The sequence below is a fragment of the Otolemur garnettii genome, unplaced genomic scaffold (genome assembly GCF_000181295.1).
Source record: "Otolemur garnettii isolate 467f Iridium unplaced genomic scaffold, OtoGar3 scaffold00013, whole genome shotgun sequence".
Taxonomy (NCBI): domain Eukaryota; kingdom Metazoa; phylum Chordata; class Mammalia; order Primates; family Galagidae; genus Otolemur; species Otolemur garnettii.
Window position 1 is genome coordinate 29,645,946 of NW_003852408.1, and position 25,130 is coordinate 29,671,075.

The 25,130-nt window shown below is 38.3% G+C and overlaps 1 protein-coding gene across 1 annotated transcript in view; it reads right to left on the reverse strand.

The window, feature by feature from the left end:
• Positions 1-6,118: 6,118 nt before the first annotated feature.
• STRADB (STE20-related kinase adaptor beta) overlaps positions 6,119-25,130 on the reverse strand; it is a 24,425-nt gene continuing 5,413 nt past the window's right edge. Inside the window, exons 3-12 of the mRNA XM_003785034.3 lie at positions 22,557-22,637; positions 16,249-16,348; positions 13,354-13,475; positions 11,746-11,854; positions 10,762-10,885; positions 9,176-9,347; positions 8,769-8,873; positions 8,364-8,608; positions 7,688-7,730; positions 6,119-6,952 (exon numbers count right to left, since the gene is read on the reverse strand). Of these exons, the coding sequence (XP_003785082.1) occupies positions 6,809-6,952; positions 7,688-7,730; positions 8,364-8,608; positions 8,769-8,873; positions 9,176-9,347; positions 10,762-10,885; positions 11,746-11,854; positions 13,354-13,475; positions 16,249-16,348; positions 22,557-22,637 (1,245 nt within the window). The 3' untranslated portion in view covers positions 6,119-6,808. The remainder of the gene's footprint in view (positions 6,953-7,687; positions 7,731-8,363; positions 8,609-8,768; positions 8,874-9,175; positions 9,348-10,761; positions 10,886-11,745; positions 11,855-13,353; positions 13,476-16,248; positions 16,349-22,556; positions 22,638-25,130) is intronic.

The following is a 25,130-nucleotide window of genomic DNA, read 5'->3' on the forward strand; positions in this document are numbered from 1 at the left end:
CTTAGCAGGATATAGAATTCTGGGCTAGAAATTTTTCCATTTAAGTAGATTAAAGGTAGATGACCATTGTCTTCTTGCTTGGAACATTTCATTAGAGAAGTCTACAGTCACCCTGATGGATTTGCTCCCGTAGGTCAACTGGTGCTTACTTCTGGCAGCTTAAAGAATCTTTTCTTTTGTCTTGACTTTGGACAGGTTCATCACAATGTGTCTTGGAGAAGCTCTGTTAGAGTTGAGGTGACCTGGGGCCCAATATCCCTCTGAAAGGAATGTGTCAGAATCTTTGCTGATATTTGGGAAATGTTCATTTATAATGTTCTCTAGTATGGCTTCCATTCCCCTGGGTCATTCTTCTTCCCCTTCTGGGATACCTATAACTCATATGTTTGAATGCTTCATAAAGTCCCATAATTCTGTCAGTGTACATTTTGCTTCCTCTCTCTTCTTTTCTGCCTCTTTAACTATCTGAGTTATCTCAAGAGCTTTGTCCTCCACCTCTGAGATTGTTTCTTCTGCATGGTGTAATCTGTTGTTGATACTTTCTATTGAATCTTTAAGTTCCATAATTGACTGCTTCAGTTCCTTCAGCTCTGCTATATCCTTTTTATAGTCTTCATATCATTCATCTCTTACTTGATTCTGTTTTTGGATTTCCTTTTGGTTATTTTCCACTTTATCAGCAGTTTCCTTCATTGTTTCCATCATTTCCTTCATTGTTTTCATCATCTGTATTCTAAATTCCATTTCAGTCATTTCTAACATTTCTTTATAGGTGGAATCCCCTGCAGTAGCTACCTCACAGTCCCTGGGGGGGGGGGTGCTCTGGACTGGTTTTTCATGTTGCCAGGAGTTTTCTGCTGACTCTTCCTCATGAGTGTTTCATCTGTTTCCTTGCCCTATTTTTCCTTTCACTTCCCCTTACTCTTTAAGTTGCCATGCTTCTGGCTTAGGGTTTCGATGAGTCCTTTTGGTACAAGACCAGAAGGATGAGAACATTGAAGAGCAAGAAGTGAAAAAAGAAAGAAAAAAGAGAAAGGATAGGGGATGGGTAAAAGGGAATATTGACAAAGAGAAGGGAGGCATGGAAAGAGGGAGACAGGAGCAATACAGGTGTACAATAGGGTACTTTGACCTAACCTTAAAAACCACCAACCTCTGGGGGTGCTGGGTTGGGTGGTTCCCTTGAGGTCAGTAGCTCTTTGCTAGCCTGTTCAGACATAGTACCCCACCTCCACCAAGTAGAGAGGAAAGACAAAAATGGTATAAATCAAACCAAAACAAGCAAACAGAAAACATTACAGGATAAAATTGGGAGAAAAACCAAATAATAGGGGTAGAAACACTAGCAAAAATGAAGTTCTAATTGTTAAAGAAGGCAACAATGGAAAATTATATTTAAGGTAGAAAAATGAAGAAAAAAAAGAAAAGAAAAATCTATAAGGAAAATGTAGAAATTAAAGAAAAAAAACAAAAAAATAGAAAATAAAAACAAAAAGAAAAGTGTATATATCTTACTGGATATTGTCTGGGCAACAGCTGGTCTTCTGGGGTATGAGATGTTAATCACAATGCTGATACAGCTGTTCAAGATGGAGACTGGAGGCCTCTGCTGATTTCTCAAACCCCACAGAGTGGAGAGCCTAAATCTCTCCCCAGCCCACTTAAAAGGCACTTTAAACTGCTAACCTTGGCTAAGCAGTTTTCCCAGGAAAGCACTTGTCACTGGGATCACTCCTGGCTATCCTCTTATCCAGTGTGCCAAAACTGGTCTCACTTTATGCCCCTGAGGGCCAGGGCTATAAAGCATCTCAGTCCCCGCCTTTAGGCTGCTCAGTCACTAGATTACTTGGTCTTGCCTGATCCTTGCTCTGTGACCCTGAGGGTGGAACTTGCCAGGGCAGTTTGCCCACAATGGCTTTGTGCAGCCCACAGCTGAACACTATTAGCTCCATCCGGCCCAGCAGCTCAGTCTAGGGCCTCAGACAAAACTTAAAAGTCCTCTGCACTCTTGCCCAATTTCTCCCAAGGTAGTCCAACTGAGTGTCAAGTCCAAAAAAAACATCTCACAGGTAAGGCCTTTCCAGTCTACATTCTCACTGCTGCTGTACTTATAGCTGCCGGCGGGATCAGACCAAAGAAAGACACGCCCAAAGACTTCCCAGTTTTCCTCATGAGTCCTCCTCATGGGAGTCTCTCCCTGTGTCCCCAAAGGGATGCGTCTGGGCAGATCCCACCAGCCAGAGATGTCTGGAGTCTTCTCTCCCCAGTCTCACCATGCCCTGTTGCAAGGAAGCTGTTACTCGGCCGCCATCTTGCTCCTCCCTTCTTCTTAAGCTTTTAATGGTAGTATTGTGATAAGCAATTAGAAATTTTCTATCATGTAAATCTCATGACTCTTAAATTTTCTTTCTAAAAGTCTTTTTAACTCATATGCCTTATTCAAGGAAGAATTCCTTTTTTTTTTTTTTTTTTTTGAGACAGAGTCTCATTATGTCGCCCTCAGTAGAGTGCTATGATGTCACAGCTCACAGCAACCTCAAACTCTTGGGCTTAATTGATTCTCTTGCCTCAGCCTTCCAAGTAGCTGGGACTACAGGCACCTGGCACAATGCCCAGCTATTTTTGTTGTTGTTGTAGTTGTCATTGTTTAGCAGGCCCAGGCCGAGTTCGAACCCACCAGCTCCAGTGTATGTGGCTGGCACCCTAACCACTGAGCTACGGGGTGCGGAGTCAGAATTCCTTATTTATTAAACATCTACAATATGCTAGATACTTTTGCTAAACATTAGGAATATACTCAGTGAGTAACACAATATTCTCAAGGAGTACACAATCTACTTGTAACACCAACACACAAGTAATTAGAGTTGTGAAAGTGCTATTTCAAGAAATACTACAGAACTTCATCAGAGGACGTTTTAGCTGAAGTGACTATGCTAGTTTGGGTCCCCCCAAAAGCAGACACTGAAATAGGATTAGACACATGAGATAGTCAGAATTATTGTCCTCCAAGTGCATCCACATACTAATCCTAGGAACATGTGAATGTAACTTTTTGAAAGATTGAATTAAATGTCTTCTGATGGGGAGATCATCCTGCATTATCTGTTGTTTTTTTTGTTTGTTTGTTTATTGGTGGGGATTTATTCAGGGTACAAAGAACCAAGTTACATTGATTGCATTTATTAGGTAAAGTCCCTCTTACAACTGTGTCTCGCCCCCAAAAGGTGTGTCACACACCAAGACCCCCATCCTCCTCCCTCTGCTGTTTTTTTTTTTTCCTTTGAGACAGAATCTCACTCTCCTCCCCTCAGTAGAGTGCCCTGGCATCACAGCTCACCACAACTCAAACTCCTGGGCTTGAGCAATCCTCTTGCCTCAGCCTGAGTATCTGGGACTACAGGCATGTGTCACTATACCCAGCTAGTTTTTATATTTTTAGTAAAGACGGTGTCTCACTCTTGCTAGGTTGGTCTCAAACTCCTCAGCTCAAGCAATCCACCTGCCTCGGCCTCCCAGAGTGCTAGGATTATAGATGTGAGCCTCCATGCTAGGCCTAACCTGGATTATCTGGATGGGCACAATATAACCAAAAGGGTTAAAGTTAAAGAAGGAAATGTGAGGACAGAAGCAGAAGTGTGGGTGAAAGATTCAACTAGAAACAAGTTTAAGCTAACATTCCAGAAGGCCCAGTAGGTAAAAGTCTGGGCTTCTCAGACCATCACCCCCACTGCCCTCCCCCACCCCCCATGCTGCAAACACAGAGTTTTTATAACTCCCTAAGCTGTTCACAGCAGTCAGTTTAGCATCACCCTAGTTCAAACAGCATGCTTAGCAAATTAAATGATTAAGATCTGAGTGGGCAAGTCTAAGTAAATTGGGATCAATACAGTTGTAAGCTACCTTTAGAGCACTGTATCTGTTATTTTTATGATTTTGCGACTACTGTACTGACATTTGTTTTCTTCTGTTTTCCTTACTACCTCACTATTTACAGCCAGGGTAAAAGCCTTTCTCTCTATAATTAATTTTGCTCAATAAAAGACCCCTGTGGCTTTCGCTTTAGGCAGCACTTCTTGGCCATTCTTTATGCATTATAGAGTGGCTGCCTCTCCCAGCCTGGTCGGTCGGTTATTGCACTACTAATAACTAAGTGTGAGTGTTTTCTTTCCATTATACCCCTCCTCTGGTCCATCCACCAAAGTGGAATGGCAACACAGAAGTTGGAGGAATACTGGGCCATGAGGCAAAGGAGGCAGCAGGCCTCTAAAATCTAGAAATCAGATTCTCCCCTAAAGCCTCCAGAAGAAATGCAGCCCTGCCAATCCATTTTAAACTTCTGACCTCCAGAACTACAAGAGAATAAATGTATGTTGTTTTAAGCCACTAACTTTGCAGCAATTTGTTTCAGCAGTGAAACTAATACCACATGCAAAAGATTTGAAAATCCTGTGAGGAAAATGGAAAGGGTGTTGGAGATGGCTGGGAGAGCCGACAGCCATGACATAGGGCTAACAGTTGTGGAGAAGAAGGAAGAAAAGGTGGAATAAGAAATGTCTTTGACTGCAGTGCCATTCTAATAGAAGGAAATTACAGCAGGGCTGCTGGGGAGTGATCCAGCCAAAGCCATTTATCACAAAAGGCTGTTGTCTCCCAGGAAGGGGCCAGACTTGCTATCCTTCCTGCCAGGGGTAGGGACTAGGAAAAGGGTGAGGCGGGTATGGTAGACAAAATAATGCCCCCACTTCCCCTAAAGATGCCTACATCCTAAGCCCAAGAACCTGTGAAAAAGTTCACATGGCTAGGGGAATTAAGGTTGCTAATCAACTGACCGTAGAGAGGGAGATTACACTGGCTTATCTGGCAATGCCTGACATAATCACAAGGGTCTTTAAAAAGTTGAAGAGGAGGGGCAGTGCCTGTGGTTCAAAGGAGTAGGGCACTGGATCCATATGCCAGAGGTGGTGGGTTCAAACCCAGCCCTGGCCAAAAACTGCAAAAACAAAAAAAAAGTAGAAGAGGAAATTGGAGGAAGAACCGGAGAAATGGCAGTGTGAGGACACAGTCCAGCACTGTGGACTTCAAAGGTGGACAAAGAGGGTCACAAGCCATGGAATATGAACAGCCCTAAAAGGTAGGAAGGCCAGGAAAATGGATGCCACCAAAACAAATACACATCTGGCAACACTTTGATTTTAGCTCAGTGAAATCCATTCTGAACTAGAAATGCAAAATACTAAATTTTCACACTTGTCAGCCTCCACCACAGCATGAGCCAATCATCCCTTATGATAAATCTGTTTATAACACACACACACACACACACACACATTCTATTGGTTGTTTCTCTGAAGTAACCTAATATACCCACAGTAGGAAATCTGAGAGTCACCATTTCTTGGCCTCCACGGTCCACCTGTTCCACCACATACATTCAGGAGAACCTCTAAGGTTCCTGTGGGCCTCTCTTGCTGACAGGATTTAGAAGGGGGAGTTAATGAGATGAACACGGCCCTCACCACTGCAGTTGCTCTCAGGGCCTCAGTTGGGCCTCATCTCCCTCCTCCATTGTCCAGTCGAACTTCTCACCCCTTCAGCTTTCCCCTTGGTGGGTCTTGGAGGCTTAATTGATGGGAGAAACCCAAATGCTCATTCTTGAGGGGGGGTCTAGCCAATAAACAAGAAAAGAATTGTTTAAAATTGGCTATTAATTTGAGTATTGTCTTTTTGGTTCTTAAAGTTTAAAATAATGTTTAACGTATTGTAAGTAAGATTGTAATGTAATGTATTGTAAGTAAGATTGTAAGAAAATCAACTGAGGTCCCAAATTACTATAGCTCAAACTATATACTCTTTTTGAGACACAGAATCTCTCTTTTGCTGAGAAATTCTCATAGTAAGGAAATGCCATTGAGACCTCTATGTCCTCATACGCTGGATACCCTACAGGAGCAATAACCATGGAAAGGGCCAGAAAGCCTCTGCCTCCACTGATTCAAATACTTGGTTGTGTCTAATTCACTAGGTTATGTACACCTGTTTGAGAAAAGGCTCTTCTTGTCAAGGCAAATTAGAATCTGTATTTCTACAGCCACACAAGGAAAATAAAAGCATAAACTCAATTCAATAAATCTTTATTGAGCTCCCACAGGGTGCATGAATTTAGGGTCCATAATTTACTTAGGTAGAAAAGTGTTACTTAAGCCCCCTTTTTAAAAAAAAGTAAATTATAACTTCTCTATATACTTCAAGTGAATCATTTAACATGAGTGAGGCTCAGTTTGATGTTACTGTAAGTGTTAACAGAAGAGAAAGGGGAAGGATAAACATTTTCCCTTCTATCAGAAAAGAGTCTGGTGTCAGGCTAAACTAGCCTGCTGGTTTAACAACAGTTCATCAAAAAGGCTAGAGGATCTGGAAGAAAGAGATGTACTTGGAAGTACCATCCTCTGAGGGCTCATCCCCAAGAGGATAGAAAAATACCAAAAATATCAACTGGCTCAAAAATTATATTGAGAGATGAAGAGAGGAGTTAGTCACATCTTAGGGAAAAAAATTCAAGAACCCATGACACTACCTGTGGCTGGATTAATAATTCCAATGTTTCCTTAGAGTTCTTATACCACTCTGAGCTAGACAGAGGGATTATTAACTCATTCCCCTTTTAAAAAAGTGGTTTTAAATGATAATTCTCCAGTGCACCAACTGTATTTTCAAGTATAATTCTGGTATTTGTACCTAGCAATACAGAAGATAAAGCAGCAAGGAGAAGTGTCAAGTATATAGGACATAAAATGATTTGGCAGCCCTAGAATTCCCAGTTTGAGTCTTTTTTATCAGGAAAATCACATTCTGGTTCAGTCCAAGGTAACACGGGAGGCAGTGATATTGATGGCTTGTTATAAGCAGGAGGCAACAGTGAAAGTATTGAATCCTGGCTTTCTTCTTTCATCTGTTAAAGAAACTCAAAATAAGGCTGCTGGTACATAAATTCAATGCATTGGCTTTGTTAGCAACAAATTTTAAAGAAATCATGTTAAAAATATTTAAAATAGTTTTTGAGTATTTTTCCTAAAAATGTCTTTCATCCTGGTCATCTGAAAACAGTAAGAAGAGATGAACTGATTTTTATCAGAATTATTTTGCCCTTTTATCATTTCTAGCCAATATAGAAAATGTCTCTAAATTAATCAACATGCACTGAGCATACTATAACTTATGACCATAGTCCAGTTTATTTTTACTCATTTTGTTTTAGAGAATGAAAATATTTTAGAAAGTTTTTCAATTAGACTAAAAAGGTTTTCTTATTTGTCATTTTATTTTGTTATTACGTTATTAAGAATCTTGGCAACCCAAGTATCCCATCATTTTATTTTGTTATTAAGTTACTAAAAATCTTGGTAACCCAAGTATCCCATCTAAGTTTTTAAATTAGACTAAAAAGGTTTTATTATTTTTCACTTTATTTTGTTATTATGTTATTAAGAATCGTGGTAACGGGCGACGCCTGGCACCAGTCCCAAATGCCGGAGGTGGCGGGTTCAAACCTAGCCCTGGCCAAAAAATGCCAAAACAAACAAACAAACAAGAATCTTGGTAACCCAAGTATCCCACCAAGTCAACAAAAATGAGTGACATTTTAATGCTACTTAAAAACATCTAGACAACAGATAGATCAGCTTACCTGTTTGAAGAAAACATGAGACAATAAACTGCTTGCTGATGGCCTGAAATTTTTAAAAAAGTTATTAAAAGAGAATTTCATATTAGAATGTAGATTTTGGTATGTAAGTCATTAGAAATTAGGTTAGAGCTATAAAACCCATTATTAAAAATTAAAAAGAAAAAAAATATATGTAAGAAACCCAATTCTCAGCTCTAATCTTGACTAACGGGAAGAAATAATTCTAGGGGTATCCTTCAAATAATCCACACTCAACATTTATTGGACACATTCTGTTTATAAGAAACTATGCTAGGCATTAAGGAGCTAAAAAATAAATAAGACACACATCTTGTTTCCAAAATACTACAGGTAAAATACAGTTACCTATGAAAATAATACATACTAATATGATAGCAGCACCTTATACTTTTATACTGCTTAGAAGTTTCTAAAACATCTTAACATAAATGCATTAATTAATGTCCAGAAAGAGTAACCGAATTTTACAAGGTGACTTGCTCAATTAAATCTGGAGCCCAACTCTTCTGATTTTGAATCTAGGATTCTTTCCATTTGCTTATTGCCTCCAGTTATTCTTAGCATTGATATTTTCTAAATTAGACTATAATTTTCACTCAGAATACTGATAAAAGATTTGAATTTTATGGGACAGGCAATATAACAAACATCACACCTTTTCTCAGGATCTTGTTGCAAACAGAGCTGTACCAAGCTAAAGAAGGCAGGAGAAAAGGTTTTTGAGGATGGTGTATGTAACCGGTCACTATTTACTGTGTGAGTTCCACTGGAGACGAGTACACTTTCTCCAATCCCAGAGTCTACACCTGATCGGGAACTTTTCATTCTGGATTCTGATTGAGGGAAAATACTGATATCCAATGGGCTATAAGGAGGACCTTTCAGTTTCTGTAATAGCATCTAAAAGAAAAAAAAAAATTCCTTTAATACTTTTTAGGCAAGATGTTAATAATAATAAAGCTCCTAAGAGTCTATACAGCAAACAGGTTTAAAAGAAATTATCTAGAATGTAAGATATCTTATAAAAGGCAAGTAGTTCAGGGATTTCAGGAGCACTTACCTGAGTACTATGCATGTCCTGGAAAGGTACTTTCCCACTGGCTAATTCACATGCTGTAATCCCAACACTGTAAATATCTGACTTCAAATTATATCCATGTAAATCCTGTTGAACACAATTAATTTGAAGTCATTTAATGTAAATAACTTAACAAAGATTACATACATGTGCTCTTCTGATAAAGCACAGTGAATAATGGGAGAGAAAACCCCTATAAGCAAGAAATCAAGATATACCTGACATATGGTATATAATTTTAAATTCCTAACATAATTGACAAGAAAGAGAAAAAAGAAAGTCTTGCAGTAAGCCATTCACCAACCCAAATATAAGGACACAAATGTCTTTTAGTCAAACTCAGAAGACATTCAACACACAGACAACCCCATTAAACGGCCACACCTGACCTGTCTCAGTAGTTCTGGACTCAGCCATGGCTGCACTGACGTGCTGAACTGTGGGAAATCATACACAGCCCTATGCCTCTGTCCGTGCTTAATCAAACTATGCAGACGGGAAAGGCCCGAGAGAGTCACCAGACCATCACCAGAAATGAGGATATGGCTGGCTTTAAAACTCCTAGAACAAAAAGAAACAATCCTAAGTACTAAGGAACTGGGCAATGAAGAAAGAATAAAAATCTGGTCAGAATAAATCCATGTATTCTCTTGGAAAATAATACCCATTATAAAAGAGTAGTATGTAATATATACTGCTATATATGCAAGAAATGTTCAGGGAATTAAGGAATTATTTCAGCTACTAAATACAGCACTAAAATAAGAAAGATAAATGATAGCTACATGTTTGGAATTAATATTTTTTTCAAACAAAGAGTGGGATCAAATTATTAATTTCACCATTTTAGGATGCTATTATAAAACACCTAAGGAAAATCTAAAAACATCAATTAAATAATATTTAAAGCAAAAGTTTATAATTGAAGTTAAGAGCCAGGGGAAGTGGCTTATGCCTATAATCCCAGAGCTTTGGGACGCTAAGGTGGGAAGATCACTTGAGGCCCAGAGTTCAAGACTAGCCTAGAGGACACAGCAAGACCCCCATCTCTATATTTAAAAAAACAAAAACAGAAAAATTAGCTAGGTATGGAGAGCATGCCTATAGTCCCAGCTACTTAGGAATCTGAGGCAGGAGGATCACTTGAGGCCAGGAGTTCAAACAAACAAAATAAAAGCCTTTCTCGGTTTAACATCATTTATAAACAGGTCTTACAGAACAATTTCCTTTAATTGTCAGATAAATTATGATTTAATCTTGTTTTTCCATCTAAAGCAATTTGGAGCAATAGAGTAGAATGGCCAATAGTCTAGTAAGTATAATGAAACCTCACTTATAATACAGTGTGTTAGAATCCTTAGTTAATAAGAATGCCCCTAAGAACCCACAAATAGTAAGACAAAAAGCTTTAGGGAGTTTAAAACAAACAATAAGAAAGCAAGCCTATTAAAAGAAAATTAAATACAAAATAAAGTCCCAGTCTGTCTTGGAATAGCACTGTTTTTAGCATTCAGCCAATTACTTTTGCAACTACTATCTGGTAACAAGAGAACTGATACTTAAGAAGATAATCTCAAAGTGCTCCAAAATACTTAAGAAATCAAAGAAAGGCTAATGATAATCTGTACATTATATAAATGTGAGATGAGCTTAAAAAGCAGATAAAGAAGCTCTTTGCTTTAAAAAAAAAAATCTTCAAAGCAAAACAAAAAACCCAGCTAACCAGGATCCCACTCTGTATAGTTTATCCCCACTCCGTAAAGGTTCTCAGGCCCCTCTTTAGACGGAGACTGTGAGCTCCATGTGCAGCACCAAGCACGGTGCCAGAGGATGCCATCTACTGCATCTAGTGGCCCCTTCCTCCCTCAATTTTCATTTGTAAGTTTCCTAACCCTCGTTCTAACACTTAACTGCTCCTTCCTAAAAGTGCCCTGAAAGATTTCTCTCATTCTGTAAAATATAAATAAATAAATACCTATGAATACAGCCATTCTGATGCAGGTAATTCAACCCTCTCACCGCTCCAAAGAGAATATTTCTTATTAAACTTTCACTCATTCCTTCAGGAAAGTAGGTCCTCAAGAGTTGACTTGCTGAACCTGAAAGAAACCCCTGAAATCCTCAGATGAACACTGAAAGTGATTTTATTCCCAGTTATGTTTTAATGTTCTTTTCAACCACAAACACACATACACATCTGCCACTTTTTGCAGTCTGACCCTTCCCCATGCAAATATGATTTTCCTTCAGGAATCGTTAAAAGATTTTTTTTTCTAATGATACTCTAGAAATTAGGCAAAAGAATTAAATAAAATTTTCAATATTATTGAATAAAAATATATACTGTATATGCGTGTGTGTGTATTATGTATTAATCCAGAAGCAATTTCCAAAAGGTGTCCTAAAAATCAAAGCTCTAGGATCCATTCATTTATGTGTATTTATTCAAAACACTTATTGAACGCTACTTTGCACAAGTACTACGTGAGCATCTTGGGACACCAAAGCAAAAAATGTATAAATGATCTTTGTCCTCAAGAAGCACAAGTCCAGTGAGGGAGACAGACACACACACAGATGTTTACAATACAGTGAAATGAGCTTACAATGAAGAGAAAGAGAGACAGGGATGGTGTGCATAGGTGGAAAAACTACTTCTTCCTGAAAAATAACAGTAGCTCTCCATTGAAAGAAGGGAAAGAAGCTTAAAGAAGAGGTAGCTTGGGCAAAGAGATGGAATCTTAGAGAAGCAACGAGGATGTCACTGATCATCAATTTCAACTTCTAAAGACCAAAATTCAACATGAACCAGCAACAGAAATACATCATGAAATCGGGAATCAGCCATTAGATTTACAAATTAAAAGTAGTGAATCATAAACCTAAGATCCTGATCATCTTTATAATTATAGCATCCATACCAAATGATGAATTATTTACTAAAAACCAGTTATCTTACCATAGGCCATAAATGGAGAAATAACCCAAAGCCAGCTGCCAACAGTGAAAACTGTCCAGTAAGTTGTAATATTGGGATGCTGGAAAAAGTGGGATAGAATCACCGCTTTCTAGGATAAACACACAAGAGATGAAATATTTACAATCTTTTTTTCTTACACTGAAGGTGGTAGTAGTAGTGGCAGTTATTACTCAAGGCGTTTATTAGCACTAAGCACTGTCATTAATGTTTTCACCTCTTTAAACTTCACGACCACTCCATGAAGTATGTACTATTACAATTCCCACTTTACAGAAGACACTTAGGGGTAAGTCAGAAAACTTAGGCGAGAACACATAATTATTCACAAAAAAGAGTGAAAGTGGAATGTGAACTTAGACCGTCTGACTCCAGAGGACATATTCTTAATAACGATTCTATGTCCTTATTATAGGAACATTTAAAAACACTTAAAAATATAAAAATAAAAGTCCCTGGCTCGGCACCTGTGGCTCAAGCGGCTAAGGCGCCAGCCACATACACTAGAGCTGGCAGGTTCAAATCCAGCCCCGGCCCGCCAAATAATGATGGCTGCAACCAAAAAATAGCCGGAAATTGTGGCAGGCACCTGTGGTCCCAGCTACTTGGGAGGCTGAGGCAAGAGAATCGCTTGAGCCCAGGAGTTGGAGGTTGCTATGAGCTGTGATGCCATGGCACTCTACCCAGGGTGACAGCTTGAGGCTCTGTCTCAAAAAAAGAAAAGAAAAGTCCCTTCTAACACCCTATCATGGAGAGAATCACTGTGAATATTTTGGTATAGTTTCTCTCATCTTATTTTTCTGTGTAATATACATGTGTACATATATTTTAAAAATTGGGACACTATCAAAACAAAACGCCTTTATATCAAAAATGATTAGTGACAATAAAAATGGTATTATACCTGAAATGTAATTCTGTCAAAATTTATCAATTCAGAAATTAATTCTGCTTAACTGGATAAAAAGGAAATTGTTTGCTTTTGATTTTTTTAATCTCCCTATATGGCTATTTGTGATTGGACTGACCAGGAGTGTTATAAATCTCTAGACTAGTATTTTGAGTGATACTCATTTGAAGGAATAGTAATTACCAAATCTTGAATATGTTTGTTCTTTCATGTAATGGAGCTGGCTTCCAAGTATTCATTTCAGTTCTGTAACTGGGTGCTAATTAAGAAATCTACCTTTCTCTAACAGGAAGATCTATTAATTTGGGGGAAAAAAATTTTTAAAGATGTAATCTCCTCAAACAGACAATACATTAAAAACATTTGTCCCCTGGTATCCATAGGGGATTGGTTCCAGGACTCTGCAAGCATATCAAAATCCAAGAATGCTCAAGTCCTTTATATAAAATGGTGTAGTATCTTCCTATATACTTTAAAACATCTCCATATTACTTATAATATCTAATACAAGAATACAAAAGAATGCAAATGATATGTAAATAGTTGTTATACTCTTTTGTTTGTATTCTTATATGTTAAATCGTTAAAAAAAATACTTTCTATTAGTGATTGGCTAAATTCTCAGATACAGAACCCATGGATACAAAGAGCCAAGTGTCTCTTTTTCTTCATATTGTTACCTGTAAAGCTTTCAGGCGTTCTTCATTGCAGTTTTCCAGATTTGTAATTTTTATAGTTACCAGTGTTCCTGTAGGAGTATGCCGTGCAAGATGGACAGAAGTCAAGTTGTCAAATCCTCTTCCTATAATTGGACATAAAATTCAAGTTAACAACCAAAGATGGAAAAAATTGACAATTTGGACTTCATTAAAATCAAAAACCTCTGCTTTTCAAAAACTATTAAATGAAAAAGCAAGCTAGAAATTAAAAGTATTAATAATATTTATATCTGTTAAAACTTCTATCCAGAACATATTAAGAACTCTTACAACTATATAATAAGACAACAGGAAATTCAATTTAAAAAACAAGCAACAAAATAAAGATATAGGAATGGTTAATAAGCATATGAAAAGATGCTCAAAATAGAGAAGTGCAAATTAAAAAGACACACCATCACATATCTATTATAATAACTAAAATTGTGACTTGATAAACTGTGATATATTCAAACAATGAAATGCTATTCAGTAATCTCCTACCCCCACTTCCAGTGGCTGGCAACCACTGATCTGATTTTTGTCATGTAAATGGTAAAAGAAGAATGTAGTCTTCTGTGGTTAGCTTCTGTCACTAAACATTAATGCTTCTGAGATTCGTGCATGTCGTATCTATCAGTAGTAAATTTCTATTGCCAAACAATAGTCCATCATACGGATATACCACAATTTATCTATCCATTCATAAGATTGAGGGATATTTAGGCTGCTTTCAGTTTGGGGCCACCATAAATAAAGCTTCCAAAAACATCTGTGTACAGTCCTTAAGTAGACATAAGTTTTCTTTTTGGCAAATATGAGCATGAGACTGCTGGGTCATGTAGAGTGTTCAAGCTACCAAATTGTTCTTGAGAGTGGCTAACCCATTCTGCATTCCCATAAACAATGTAAGAGAGCTGCAATTGCTTGAAATACTCTCCAGCATTTGGTACTGTCAGTTTTTCAAATGTAAAACACCTAGTTTAAAGTGGCACCTATTAATAGGCACCTTTCTTCTCTCCACAGCCACCAAATTTTGTCAGTTTTATCTTTGAAACGAAGCTAATCTCTTCCTCTCTAGTGTTAGTGTCACTGCCTTAGTTCAAGTCCTGTTCTCTCTTCCTGGATATATGGAGTGACACTGTGCCCTGCATTCTCAACCAGGCACACACCAGAATAATGAAGGAATTACCTTAAAATACTTGTGCCTACGCATTCCTCAGTAATTTTGATTTAATTGCTCCATGATAGAATATAGGCACCACAGTTTGTTGTTGTTGTTGTTATTGTTAAGACAGGGTCCTACCCTGTGTCCTGAGCAGAGTGTAGTGGCATCATAGCTCACTGCAACCTCAGATTCCAGCTATGGACATCCTGCTGCCTCAGCCTTAGGAAGCCGCTGGGTCTACAGGTGCTTACTGCAACACTCAGCTGGGTTTTTCATTTTTTTAATGAGTTGGGGTTTCACTCTCACTCAGACAAGTCTTAAACTCCTGAGCTCAAGCAATCCTCCCACCTCAGCCTCCCACAGTGCTGGGATCACAGACAGGAGCCACTGCACCCAGTAGCACTGAAGATTTAACAAGACATGGGTAATGAGGATGATACTTGTGGTTGTGAATCAACAACCTACTGTATCTTTCAGACTGCTGCCAGAGCTGCTCTATCCTATATTTGGCATTTGATCAATAGGAAGTTCCCATGGTACAGCAGCTGAGAGCTTAGACCCTGTGGTCAGAAAAGTCTGGTTTCAAATCACAAGCTGTATGACTGTCTCAGAGCCTCAGTGCCCTCATCTGCAAAATGGAAGTGGCAAAGGGTTAAATGGAAAAAGGACATACCAAGTGTCAGCATAAAGCCTGTTAGATGCTAACACCATTGTCACTGTTCCACAAGTCTCTAGCATTAAGGACAATAGATCTCAAACTGCTGCCTTGAATCGTTAAAGCAGTAAGGTGGCTAAGGAGTGGTGGCCGCAGAGACAAATACACTGCATGGAATCCTTCGCAATGTGCTCCTAACCTAGCTCTCCAGATGTGTCTCCTACCACTACCCACTCTTTCCTAATTCCCACTTGAAGTCAGAGGAACTAAACGGTATTCTCCCTCTCACCATCTTTTCTCAGTCATTTCCTGACGTGAACACTTTTTACCTTTCCAGGACTGGTGCTTCCTTTCTAATTTTGAATAATTTGCGACCATGTACTGTTTTAGAAAAAGTTCTGTCCCAGCCACTCAGCTGCTCTCAGTTTCTTCCACACTCATTTCTCTAGCCAGTAATTTAGTGAGTTAGCAATATTGTTCAAAAGTTCCTTTTTTTGCTTTAGTCAGCCAGGATTGTTTTCTGTTGCTTGTACCAAAACTCTGATGAGAATACGGGCAAACTTTATTCTTCACGATTCAGCCCCTTTTGCCAGCTTTTTTGACTCCAGAGGTGGATGACTGGATGTTCCATCTCCTCTGTTCCCATACCATTTAGCACACAGCTCTACTACAGCACTCTCTGGTCAGCAAACAAAGCTATATTACATGTTCATCTTCCCAGAGAGGACGTGAACTCTTCAGGAGTTACACTGTGGTTCTGTATCCCTAGCACCTCACCCGGTAACTGCTTTGTAGTATTCAACAGGTGGTTTTGAATATTCAGAGCATACATAACATATACAAAGCTATAAACAGTAAGCCATCCTGAAAATATTGAAAAATGTGGGCCATTATTTCAAGAAAGGCATGAAATTAATTGAATCCATTTGACTGACACAAATCTAGCTTTATGTTGTAGGTGACAAAAGAAAAAGACTAGTGTGTAAAGCAATCTTGTGTCATTAATTCGCTTCTGGTAATGAAGAGTCAGTTATGTGAAATCCAGGACTATTACCTATTTCCACTTGGAGCTCATAGTGAGAAACGTTGGTGGAACATATCACTTCACGGGCCCTCGTGGATGGAGGCAACCGGGAAAGGGCCGGTTCATTGACCTGTATTTTTTAAAAAGATAGAAACAAAACAGGCATAAACTATTTTGGCTCTCCACTCCAATATAAAATACTGATACTGTATTTTCAAACACATAGATGGTTGTTCATCAGAAAGTGGCTAGCGCTGTTTTAAGATCTAAAAGGAATTTACCATTTGCTAACTGATGCCAGCTAGAATGCTATCAGCCTATGCGGGGAGGGAGAGCAGGAAAAGCAGATTTACAGCTAGCAAGAATATTCTCTAACACCATTTCTACTAAAATTTTTAGGAGTTGCTAAGAATGGCTGTTAATTCTTTGGGGTATCTGATAAATGTCTGAGGGAAGAGCTGCAGGGACCTGTGGGGATATTTTATGCTTATGTTCTTGCTTCAGGTGGTTGCCAACTATGTGCATTTCTGATACTGGGGACATACTCTGCCAGTGGAGGTTTTAACAGCCAAGGAACAATTTCCATACTGCAGTCTCTTAAAATCGCTGATGAAGTTTTTTACAAGAAGAAATGAATCAGAAGAGCACTCAGAGAAAACTAAACCCGAAGAGATAGAAGAATAGGGTACAGACCTCCTAAATGAATGCCTGTGTACTGATATGAGGTCTCATGGGGTGCTTTGGAGTGAGAGTAGTAGGCTTGCACTTGAATACAGTGGTAGTAACAACATGCATGTATGAGAAAGAAGAGGCCTGAACCACTGGCTTCTTATGACAGCCATCACGGTCTCCCCAGCACAAATAGTACCCCAAGGACATTTAGGAGCCTTTACAGACAACAACTTGTTACTGCCTCCAAGTTGGAGAGAAAGAAGAAAGGGAAGAAATAACATTACTATGTGCCAGGAATTGTGCTAACTACTTTTCACATCAGGATAAAGAGATAGAGTTTAAAATAGTGACAGAGGGAACAGTTATCCTACTTTATGGAATAAAGTGTTATCTGATTCTAGAACTGCAAATAAAGCCAATTAAGAAAGGAAAGCAAGAGTAAGAAAGAAAGAAGGAGGGAAAGGAAGAAAAGGAAGGAGTAGGAAGAAAAGAAAAAGGAAAGAGGAAGGGAAAGGAAGGGAAAGAAAAGCAAGGGAAGGAAAAGGAAGGGTGACAGAAGGATTATGTATTCCCTAAACTTCTAAGAGAACATTTAAAAAAAATTATGAGCCCATGGAGAAAGAAGAATTCAACAAGAATGAAAGATTGTAAATAGAAACTCTATTATAAAATTGGATATAATGCCAGTGAGAGATCTAAATAAATCAATTTCTTCGATAAACTCAGATTTAAAGAACATCTATGAGAGAGCATATATAACAATTTTTTTGATATCGACCTGTAAGCCTGTTAGGGAGACTACAAACCTATAAACTGAATCTCACTGTTTACTGCTTGAAAATACAACATAATGTAACTGGAATCAAAGCTAATCAGCTTCTATTTTGCTTCCAACTATTCCATTAGGGAAACAGTCTTCTAACTTCTGGGCATATATGTTGCAAGTAAGTATCCAAAGCTCCAAATAGGTTGTTTTAAATAAGTTCAAACCTCCAGGCCAAGAGCAATTACACTTAGGATAGTAAGTTCTGTCGATATGGTAGGACTCAAATGAGAAACCAGAATGGAAATAGTCAAACACTGACCTAATTTTCAAAAAGGGAGAAAACTACAAAGAGGCAAGATTGATGCTCCCCCCCTCCCCCAGTAAAGTCTGAGATCAAATTATTAGACAGATGAATTATGGGCACTCAAGAAAACAACATAGTAATCACAAGAAGACAATACAGGTTTACTAAATCAGCCCAAATGAACCTCCCTTCTCTTTTTGATTTGATGACTAGTTTGAGAATTGGAAAGCAAAAATTATAGCAGGAGCCTTGTCCCAGTTCTATAAAACTTTTTAATGACTTCCTGAAAATGCAAAAGGCCTGCTTTAAAAAAACAAAACAAAACATGAGTTATATATTGCTAGACATAGATAATTACTGAAAGAAAAAATCAGGAACAACTGAAAGAATAAGCTCAAAAGAGCAAAATTTTACAGGAATAAATATAAAATGTTACACTTAAGTTTAAAGAAAAAAACATGAACGCCTAAAGACACGAAGGTTGTGACCGTGAGGTCTCAGTTAATAGTATGACTGGGATGGTTAAATAAAAGCATGATATTGAGTTACATTTATAGGAGCAAAATGAGCAGACTGAACAAGACAAGAGTCTCACTGTATTCTGATCAGTCAGTATCTGGAACACAATGGATAATTGAGACACCATAATTAAAGATGGACACTGCAAAATGGTGAAGTCTAGAGAAAACCAAACATGTTGGTGAAAGTCTGGCATCACTAACAGAATTGGGAATACCTGGCTCGGCGCCTATAGCTCAACCGGCTAAGGCGCCAGCCACGTACACCTAAGGTGGCGGGTTTGAATCCCCAGCCCGGACCCGCCAAACAACAATGATGGCTGCAACCAAAAAATAGCCGGGCGTTGTGGCGGGCGCTTGTGGTCCCAGCTACTTGGGAGGCGGAGGCAGGAGACTCGCTTGAGCCCAGGAGTTGGAGGTTGCTGTGAGCTGTAATGCCACGGCACTCTACCCAGGGGGACAGCTTGAGGCTCTGTCTCAAAAAAAAAAAAAAAAAAAAAAAAGAATTGGGAATACCTGATCTGGAAAAGATAATATTAAGATTATATATATATAGTTGCCATTTTCAAGTAACTAGAAGACTAATGTAGAAGGGCAAATACAATTGTTCAGAGAGCAGAGATCAGCTCAGGAGACAGAAGCAACAGGAAACGGATTTCAGTGCAGTGTAAGAAATCTGCAGTATGTGGTGCCATCCAACAGCGACTCAGACAACATTACCCCTCTCCACCAACACATTCAAACAGGGGTTGGAAGACTACCATTGACAGTACTCGAAGTACAGGGAAGTACATCTCAGAACTGGATGTGAGGCAGGAATGGCTGGCAAAGGGAAGGCTAACAAAAGAAAATAGTTGACGCTCACAGATGTCTGCTTACAGCAGAAGGAAATACTGTGATATGAATTTTAAGTACTTCTGACACCTAAGATTAGTTCTGCATTATAAATCTAATTGCTTTGAAATATAATTTGGTTTCTTATGGAAAGAGTAGATTGATGATTCCATGTAAGGGCACCATTTCCTCTGGTACTGGGAGACTACATTTACGAATTGGCCTAATGGTTTGGTTAATGTGGATCTGAGGCTGAAATATGGTTTGCTGACTAAGTCCAGTTTCTGATCCTGAGAGACTGAGGAACAGATCCTACATCATGGTTCAACAGCCAAGCCAGTAAACGTAACTCTGAAGTGTTTTCAGAGTGATCTTACCAGACTTTTACTCGTCGTAGTGAAGCACACCTTTCCATGTTGTTATTTTCTATGATAGAGCTTTTTTATTTCAATTTCTACATTAACTCTCAAAGATAATGTAGAAAACACCCCCTGCATGGGTTGAAAATTGGACTAGATGGTCTTTCTTGAATAACTGAAATGCTAAAATTGTATTATTTTAAAAAGCACCATCTCAATTCAAATATTATAGTCTTTCCTTTGCAAAGGTTAATTATAGAAAACATGCTACTCTACAGATAGAGGGGTTTCCAAAGTTAGAACAAAGTTAGAAGAGACACAAATCACTTAGAAAAGCAGACTGTCCTCCAAGCATGACATTTAAAAATAAAATGTTATCCTGACTATGGGGTCCAGACCAAAGGAGAACTACAAGTTGCCCAAACAAAAAACAACAGATGGTGTTTTTAAGCATGACTCAGGGAGAGCTCAGAAAGGTTCTGCTAACCATCAGGCACCAGTTTCCAGCTGGTGTCAACTGACATTACACAACTCCTCCCATTCATTTCTCCACAGGACACTTTAGACAGATTTTGCTTCTGCTCTCCTCACTCAAAGTTTTAGTCTAACTCCAGTAACAGAGATGCAAGATTTAGCTCTTTAAAATATAAAATGGCTCCTAGCCAGGGCTTTGAAGGATGTAAGCAGCACCTGTGGTAGTTTCCCAAGTTATACGCCTCTCTCTCGATAACAGCATGGAGAACAACATTAACTTTATTTTCTACCTCAACACAACCTCAACCTAAAGGGTATTATCTGAATTAAAACTCACCAGATACTACATCCTATTTTACTGAAAGGTGAATAATTAGAAGACTTAGGGTATTAGTGAATAAAACATAAATGACAAAAATAAAGACAACTGAAGATAGGACTGTGTTCAGTGAGATTACCTTATTTGGTAGTAAATAAGGCATTTGCAAGGCAAGTTACATTTTGTAATAAAAACTACAGAATAAAGTATGAATTAAGGGAAAAAAAGATGCCAAAGAAATATTTATTGCCAGGCATAAAGGATCCCTTTAACGTATCAGGCACTGGCCAGGGATGACAAAGATGAGTAAGAAATGATGCCTCCCTTTCATGGGGATCACATTATAGTTGGGGAGACACAGGTATTAATCATTGTGAGATAACATGGTAAGTACTAATATGTTAATGTCTAAGATACATGGGGGGCATAATGAAACAAAAAGTCTACGTGGAAAAGCTTCACAGATGTGGTATTTGAACCAATTATTTATGGATGAGGAGAAATTTCAGATGGAGAAAAGAAGAATGTGTCTAGCAGAGAGGACGGTATGTCCTAAGACTCAGCAGCAAGAAAAGAAACTCAAAAGTCAGACATGTTCTACACCATTAAGAATCCTTATATCATGCTAGGAAGTTTGAGCTTTATCTCACAGGCTTTAGGAAGCCTTGAAAGCCAGAAAGGGACACAAGCAGACCTGTACGGTAGCAGGCCACCAATGTGAGTGGTGGAGACTAAGGGGGTGTCTAGGAGACTAGATGCAATGAGTCCTGAAACAGCCCAGGTCAGAGATGAGACTTGAATAGCAGCAGTGCTGATAAGAGGTAAGGGATGGACTCAATAGCATAAAACTTGGTATACAGGTAGCCCCTGGATTACAATGAGATCGGTTCTGTAGGTTTGCACTTAGTTGTATGTAAGCTGGGACAGGTACATTCACCTATTACCTGTAATAGCTTCTGTTCATAAGTGAGTCCTAAATCAGTCAGATGCTTGTAACACAGGGACTTACTATAATAGCCTCCACTTGTAAAGGCAAGATGTAACTAAGTCAGATGATTGTAACCCAGGAACTGCTTATAAATATACGGACAGGGTAGAGGTAGTATGAGGATAATCCCAAAGCATCTGGTAAGAATGACACAGTAGATGGGTTTTTATTCACTAAAGGAGTGGGTAAGGTTTGAGATTAAGGTTTTATCAAACTAAGTAGAGATGCCTTTGAAAAACCCAATCAGAAGCTGTGCATAGTGGCTCATGCCTGTAATCCTAGCACTCTAGGAGGCCAAGGTGGGAGGAATGCTTTTGAGCTCAGGAGTTCAAGACCAGCCTGAGCAAGAGCAAGACCCTACCTCTATTAAAAATAGAAAAATTAGCCAGGTCTCATGGGGTACCTGGAATACAGCTACTCAAGAGGACTGTTTGAACCTGGAAGTTTGAGGTTACAGTGAAGTAGGATGAGGTCACTACACTCTAGCCCAAGCAACAAAGTGAGACTCTGTCTCAAAACAAATAAACCAATCATCAAAACCCCCAAAACAATCACAAGCATTCTATAGACACTTTAGGTGCCTAGGAAAGAGTCTAAGAATGCAAGTAAAAATCTGAGAATCATCAGTTCTGCTTGATACCAGGGTCCCCTCCAGACATCTGAGGTAGCTCCAGGACCATGTGAAATCTGAGCAACTGGAGCCATAGAAATAGGTGAAACTGTTTAGGAACAGCTGGCTTATGAAAAAGGAAAGAGGCCCTTTATAGACTCTTGGACAATAGCAGGAGGAAAAAGAAAAAGAAAATGATACTATAAAGAAATTTTTCTAAAAGTAGAATATAAATTTCTTAACACAATAACTAAGAAAATGACATGAAGGCTATGTTAACCAGTTTGATGAAAATTTTTCAAATTGTATATAAAAATAGCACACTGTACCCTATGACTGTATTAATGTACACAACTACGATTTGATAAAAATAAATAAAAAATAAAACCTTGAAATCAGAAAAAAAAAAAAAAGCAAAAGAGATACAGGAGAATCAAGAGTGAAAGGTACTACAGAAGGCAAAAGAAGAGAATTGTACTCAATTGTTTTCTTACCAAGTATTGATGGATACTGGTTTCAGGGTGTTTTTCAGGTCTGAGTGATTCAACTCGTGTTCTTGAAGTACAGAAACAATCCTGGAAGTCAGAAATACATTAAATAAATGAGAAATAAGTCAGAGGATAAGCAGGGGGGTTTTGTAGACACAAGAAGGTCTAGTGACTGGGGTGGACAGCAGAGACAAACGGCAGCGTGCAGGAACCAGGAACTGAAGCCAGGATCCACACCCTGGAGGTGCTCCGTCTGGGAGAGAAGGGAGAGCAGCTGGGTATGCAGAAGACAAACTTCACCTCTGTTAGAATTTTAGTGAGAATTTTACTTAGTGTTATCTCTAATCCTTGCCCTGGTGAGGTCATAATATTGATTCAGTTTAAAAGCTGGTGTTAATTTTTAACTCTCATTACCATTGAGGATTTCTTCTGAATATTTAAAGATTATTCTGCTATATTCATTACAATTATATAATTATTTATTTATTATTTATATAATTGTAATGTATATGGCAGAATGTATATAATAATATATATAATTTATTATAACAATAAATTATACTTATTATAATCCTCAGATGTTTTTCTTAAGTGCAGGAACCACATTTGTCCACATTGAAACATATATTGAATGCATTTGGAACCAATTTTGTTTCTCAAGGTGACAGAAATCTCTAGTACCACAAAGCAAAGTAAAGAGACTTGCTTCTATTATCCCAATTTACATTTTCCTTCCCATTAGCCCATGGTTCTGTCATTAAGAAACATAACACAAAGGCCGAGCCACCAATGGCCTGGCACACTGGCTCATGCCTATAATCCCAGCACTCTGGGAGGCCAAGATGGGTGGGTTACCTAAGGTCACAGGTTTGAGACTAGTCTGAGCCAGAGTGAGACCCCATCTCTAAAAACAGTCAGGCATTGTGGTGGGAACCTATAGTCCCAGCTACTTGGGAGGCTGAAGCAAGAGAATCACTTAAGTCCAAGAGTTTGACTCGAAGGCTATATTAACCAGTTTGATGAAAATATTTCAAACTTTATCTGAAAACACCACACTGTACCCCATGATTGCATTAATGTACACAGTTATGATTTAATTTAAAAAAGAAAGTCCAAGAGTTTGAGGTTGCTATGAGCCTTGACTCCACAGCACTCTACCAAGGGCAACAAAGTGAGACTCTCCCTCAGAAAAAAAAGAAACATAAGACCTACAGGTTGAGTTATCACATCATCATTTGGCGTGGGGGTGGGGAGGGTTTAAGCTGACTTTATATTATTTAGGAAGAAAAGATACATAAAAAGAGAAGTATAAACACATCATATGAGAGACCGACATATTTTCGTGCATTTCATGAACATTAGTTTTTACATGAACATTAACACAAAATATTAAATGAATCTCTGAGGTCCATCCAGTCTATTTAACACTTAGTAATCAGTTACTTATGCCAAAATTTCTCACTAATCAAACTAGTCATTTTCCCAGATAGCCTATATTACTGATTATTTTAAGCTGAATTCCTACGGTCTGTATATTTTATCCATCTATCACAATAATAGGTATATGTTCTCAATGATGTAAAACTTACTCTGAAGAACAGAAGCTTACAAAGTCAAAATAGCTTAGAATTAATTCCTCTTCAAAGTTTCCATTGGTTTTCAAGGTTAAATAACATTTATATAGTTTTTAAAGATACAATACTGTGGTTTACACTGAAAACAACCATCAGTTACATCATTTACATATTATGTTTGGTATTTACTTTTTGCAACACTTACCCAGAATTTTTCACAACAAAGATTAATACTATTACACAAAAAAGAATTAACATAGCAGGCCTAAAACTAGTATCCTTAGAAAAGGCCTGCTCACATCTGGGAGCAGGTGACCCTTGGCTGACATCTGGGAATTTGGATTTTGGGAGGGTTCTTCTTATTGAATGGCTCCCTGTGCATACTATTTGTGCAAATATATGGTTTATGCTTTTTCCTAGAAGACTGAAATTTTGGTACCTGTTAGCAAAGGGTACCTACTACATGACAATCCCCCAAATGAGCCCCCCACAAGCCCCAAGTCTGAGATTCTAATAAGCTTGCCTGGTAGGCAACATTTCACACCTCTCAACTCTAGGGGAATTATGCTTATCCTATGTGATTCCACTGAGAGAAAATTCTTGAAAGCTAGAGCCTGGTTTCCTCTGAACTTTGTCCCACATACTTTTTCCCTTCACTGATTTTGCTTTGTATTCTTTTGCTAATCTTACCTGTGAATATGAGTATATAAGTTCTTTAAGTCCTCCTGGCAAATCACCAAAACTAGGGGCAATTTGGGAGAACCCTGACACAACCATCAAAATATATGTGAAGCATATTTAAAGATTCATTCTCTCTAAAAAAAAAATGCCTGTCACTTTTCTTAATGAAAGAGAACTTAATTTAAGACATTTGGGGCATTTAAAAATTTTAAATTGATCCTAATTTCTTTTCAAAATAAGAATTGCAATCCATGTTGGGTTTATGAAAATACAGAAAGTATTTTATAAAATAATATGGCAGGTTTCTTTCTTGCTTTCTTTCTTT